The sequence below is a fragment of the Saccoglossus kowalevskii genome, chromosome 2 (genome assembly GCF_978046115.1).
Source record: "Saccoglossus kowalevskii chromosome 2, keSacKowa6.1, whole genome shotgun sequence".
NCBI classification, from domain to species: Eukaryota; Metazoa; Hemichordata; class Enteropneusta; family Harrimaniidae; genus Saccoglossus; species Saccoglossus kowalevskii.
The window spans coordinates 36,822,836-36,827,951 of NC_140642.1; the positions used below are offsets into that span (position 1 = coordinate 36,822,836).

The 5,116-nt window shown below is 30.8% G+C and overlaps 1 protein-coding gene across 1 annotated transcript; it reads right to left on the reverse strand.

The window, feature by feature from the left end:
- Positions 1 to 2,812: 2,812 nt before the first annotated feature.
- LOC144355868 (uncharacterized) lies at positions 2,813 to 5,116 on the reverse strand. The gene is made up of 7 exons (XM_085505807.1): positions 5,035 to 5,116; positions 4,311 to 4,477; positions 3,991 to 4,092; positions 3,694 to 3,789; positions 3,488 to 3,579; positions 3,244 to 3,351; positions 2,813 to 3,097 (listed from the first exon to the last, which is right to left on the reverse strand). The coding sequence occupies exons 1-7, from the start codon at positions 5,055 to 5,057 to the stop codon at positions 2,813 to 2,815; spliced, it is 873 nt and encodes a 290-aa protein (XP_085361933.1). The 5' UTR covers positions 5,058 to 5,116.

Here is a 5,116-nt window from a genome sequence, read left to right on the forward strand (position 1 = left end):
CACGCTATTCTCCTTGCCAATATCCGAACATAACTTACTACTTACACGTCCTGTATACGTTGGTAAAAGCAACGTATTTAAGTTTATGAGGTGTTATTAGATCATGATTCTATTTTGATATATTTCGCGCTCAATGGCACAAAACATTTTAGTTGTAATGTCTGTATATTAATTACCTAATTTGCATAATAATTAGATAGTTTTAAAGATTTTCACTAGTTTCCTATGTGCCATTAAACAGATTCTAATGAAACCTGGTACATAGATGCTCTGGGATAATAAGTTTTTTCTCAAATCTATGATTATTACTGACCTAATTTGCATATTATTTAGCCAATGCTAAGCATTTCTCAAATACCCTTCAACAACTTTTAATGAAACATGGTATATAGATGCTCTGCCGATAATGCATAGGCAGATTTCAATAAACACTTGGTATATACAACCATTTAACTTCACAACAGGAGCCTTTGTGGTTACCCTGTCTGTCTGTATGTATGTATCGATAAGTATGTATGTCTGTTCAAGAATTATCTCAAGAACCGGTGGTCAGATTTCAATGAAACTTGGTACATAGTTACTCATAGATGTGATGCGCAACTTGATTAGTTTAGGGTAACAAATTGTGCATATTAATTACTTAATTTGCATAACAGTTAGTAATTTTTCTGTTTTCCATCAAAATCTCAAGTGTTATCATCTCATATCAATGAATTTTAGCACATCAATACTCTATGCAACACCCTAATTAGTTAAAATACATCCATAATAACTATTTAATTTGCCTAATAATTTGTGATTTGTTTAAGAATTAATCATCACATCATAATAAAACTTGGTAATAATATAATAATATTATTATCATACACCGCTGTACAAACATGAATACAAATCACATTAAGAGAAAATTTAACAGTACATATGTGCCTGGGATTAGCATACTAATTGCCTAATTTGCATAATATGCATAACCGTCCCAAACTTGGTTCATAAATGCTTTGGGGGTAATCCCGATTTGTTTAATATTGAAAAACATGCATATTGATTATCTATTATTATTAGCCAATTTTTGATATCTCAAAATCAGATTTGAATTGAACTTGTGGTAAGATGCTAAAATAAATAAATTGGACTGTAAACCATAGATCAAATTTATATTTTGTATCTCAAACAGCGTCTCAAATATCTGATAAATATTAGTTGCAAAGTTTCTTGTTTGAAATGCTAATCTTAAATTTTGAATTAATTTTAATACGCCTCCAATACTCTTTCTAAATTTTTTTTGTTTTGTATAAGTGCTGTCATCCATCTCTGTTTAAAATGGTTTATGGTTCATATAATATTGGGTGTCATGGAAACATGACATATTTCCGAATAAACAAATTATGAACACATCCATCATACAATAAAGTACACACACACACAATATTTACCTTTTTTACAAAAACATATGTGATATAATTATCTATAAATAAAAGTTATTTTGCACATGGGATTTTAGTTAACTAATTTTAAAGTCTGTAATTTGCATTAAAACATGATAAACTACTGATTCACAAATGAATGTTTACTTAGGAATAAATATGTGTATACATAAAGTTTTTCCATGAGTTCAGGCGAGCTAGTAAACTTAGCCAGAGTTTGATCATTTTGTATTAGTTATTTACATCCATAATACTGCAGTGAATAGTTTTAAAATATTTCCTTAGCCTTATGGTAACTGTGCTGTACCCACCACAGGTGACTGTGATATATCCATTGGTAGCAACTATGGTGTATTCATTACAGATAACTGTGGTATATCCATTGGTAGCAACTATGGTGTATTCATTACAGATAACTGTGGTATATCCATTGGTAGCAACTATGGTGTATTCATTACAGATAACTGTGGTATATCCATTGGTAGCAACTATGGTGTATTCATTACAGATAACTGTGGTATATCCATTGGTAGCAACTATGGTGTATTCATTACAGATAACTGTGGTATATCCATTGGTAGCAACTATGGTGTATTCATTACAGATAACTGTGGTATATCCATTGGTAGCAACTATGGTGTATTCATTACAGATAACTGTGGTATATCCATTGGTAGCAACTATGGTGTATTCATTACAGATAACTGTGGTATATCCATTGGTAGCAACTATGGTGTATTCATTACAGATAACTGTGGTATACCCATTGGTAGCAACCATGGTGTATTCATTACAGATAACTGTGGTATATCCATTGGTAGCAACTATGGTGTATTCATTACAGATAACTGTGGTATATCCATTGGTAGCAACTATGGTGTATTCATTACAGATAACTGTGGTATATCCATTGGTAGCAACTATGGTGTATTCATTACAGATAACTGTGGTATATCCATTGGTAGCAACTATGGTGTATTCATTACAGATAACTGTGGTATATCCATTGGTAGCAACTATGGTGTATTCATTACAGATAACTGTGGTATATCCATTGGTAGCAACTGTGGTATATCCAATATAGGTAATTGTGATATATCCATTACAGGTAATTGTGATATATCCGTTGCAGGCGCTTGACGTAATGATCGTGGTATATCAATTGAATCATTCAGTTTTCTTTTCTTTGTGGTAATCTCTTCATCATTTTCTAATCTTCGTTTATTTCCTAGAGTTGTTTTAATGCTGCTGGCATCATGTTGCATGATAATATTATTATAGTCACATGTGTTTTTCATTGTACACTCTTGGTCTATTCCAGTACTAGCAACGTTTAGTGCAAGATCACTTTCCATGACATTAGAACTTTCAGTATAATTTACACCAGTCTATATTGTTTCACTGTTTTCAATTTCTGGAAAAGCAGTACCATAAATATAATGTTGTTGTATTTTCTTTGCTTTTCTGACAATCTTTAGATATTGTTTAACTGTTATTTCCGTTTTGGGTTTTACTTTTAATTCTTCCTCTTCATCTTTTTTCCATAATTTAGGAGGTTTTCCATTTCTTATTCTTTCTTTGTTCTCTTCAGCCCTTCTTATTTTCAGTTCTATCTCTTTCTCCCTCAAACGCTGTTTGTCTCTTCTATCTTTCTTGTTTTTCTTCAGTTTAAGCTAAAACAATGGTATGAAAAAATGGTATGTAGAAGATATTGAGCAGCAATTGTTATTGTTGCATATTGGCAGTTACTGCTTTGTATTAAAATATTAAGTTACCAACCATGACCTTATCATGAAAATAGTATTTGTTTAATACTTACAAATATTTCATTTCGTTTTCTGTAAGTTTGATCAGGATAGAATTCTGTTAACATAGGTTTCCATCGGTAATAATATTCTACACATTGGTTTGCTGATTTACTACTGACCTGTAGTAATAAAAATAATACAATATTAATCATTTGACAAATATCAGAAACTAGTGTATATTTTACATATACTGTGAAGTGGAAAAACATGTAAAAATACATATATTGTAAAATTCAATTTGAAATAATCTCTTACCCATTTAGAAACTTTATGGAAGTTTGTTTTGAATTTAAGTACAGCCTCTTCAAGTAATTTAACTTCCCATTCATTCCAAGGCTCATCAATTACTGAAAACAATGTATATGGAAATTAATATGATAGCCTATATAAGCATTTTTAGGTTAAATTTCAAAATCAATATATAATATATTAGATGAATGAGTAAAATAACAAAAACTGACCTTGAATCTGTTTTTTGTCAGTGTCTATATCATTTAAACAATCCTCTTTTTTAGGTATTATGCATCCACTGAATATTCTTGTTAGGTTTGCATGCACTGAAACAAAGATAACAAATATGATAACAATCTCATGTTGTTTACATACAATATTACGTAATAGATATCATGTGTAAATCAATGCACTGTAATGAGTGACCACACAGCCATGGAAGGAAGAAGGCATGACACATAAAACAACATAAGATATGTGTTTTTTTAAACTAAAATGATCAGCAGTCTTGAAAGGAAAATACGTACATTCATCAGAATTCTTATATTTGTCTACATCATCAGGATGCCAAAGGAGTTCACTACGAATTGGACACTGTTGTTTATCTTTTATTCTTTCTTTCATTGTTACTAAAATAGAATATATCAAGACAATAAATACAAATGATTTACATCTATAGCATTAAATAAATATTCATGAAGCAAACAAAAACATAAAAATTTCTGGTCCATGAAGTTTTTATTATGGTCTTACATAGAGTTGAGGTCACTCTGGACAGTGTGTATAATTATAAACATTATAATTTATCTTGAGTAGAACACTGATAATTAATAAGAGTTAAACTCACACAAATCAGGTATAACAGCATGTCTACTGATGTTTTTGTCAAATTCTAGTTCCTTTAAAGGAACCACCATTCCCATATGACCTTTGATCTCTGCAGATTTGGAAGTTCTGGCCATTCTATTGATATTTTGTATCGGTTTTGTAAGAACTTCACCAGCATTATTATCACTGTGACAACAAAAATGATAACCTGTAGTTAATAAGATGTGTAATATGAATAGAATTGTTGTATACTACCTACATGTGCCATGCTATAATGCTGTCTTGCAAAAAGTCTAGGAACTATTATTATGATATTACCGTATGTTGTTTTTGTAAAGGGTATGCTCAACACAACTTCTTACATGAATATATTTGTGATTGCTTAATTGCTATATAAATCATGCTAAAACAAAAAACCCTATACTAACACTTGTATTATATCTGCTTCTAACTTATTACTCTGACTGCTCTGTGATAGTGACAAACCAGATGTTCTTGGACAACATGCACACCCTTTGGGGTGATGTTTTTTTGTCCAAGTAGATCTGACAGGTCTGAAACTATATTTTTGTTGATGTGGGATTGATGACTGTAATAAACCTAACAAACAGAAATAAAACAAATAAACCAAACAAATTAAAATAAATAATAAAGAACAAAGTAAAAACAAAAATAGCAAACATAAATACAGGGTAATGGGTGTAATGGCTTTACAGTGTAGAGTGAGCAGTTTGTCAACATACCTTTCTGTGATGTACCTACACATCCTCTAATGGTAGACGTTGTTGAGTCATCTTTTATTTGAGGGGTATGTTCCTTTGATTG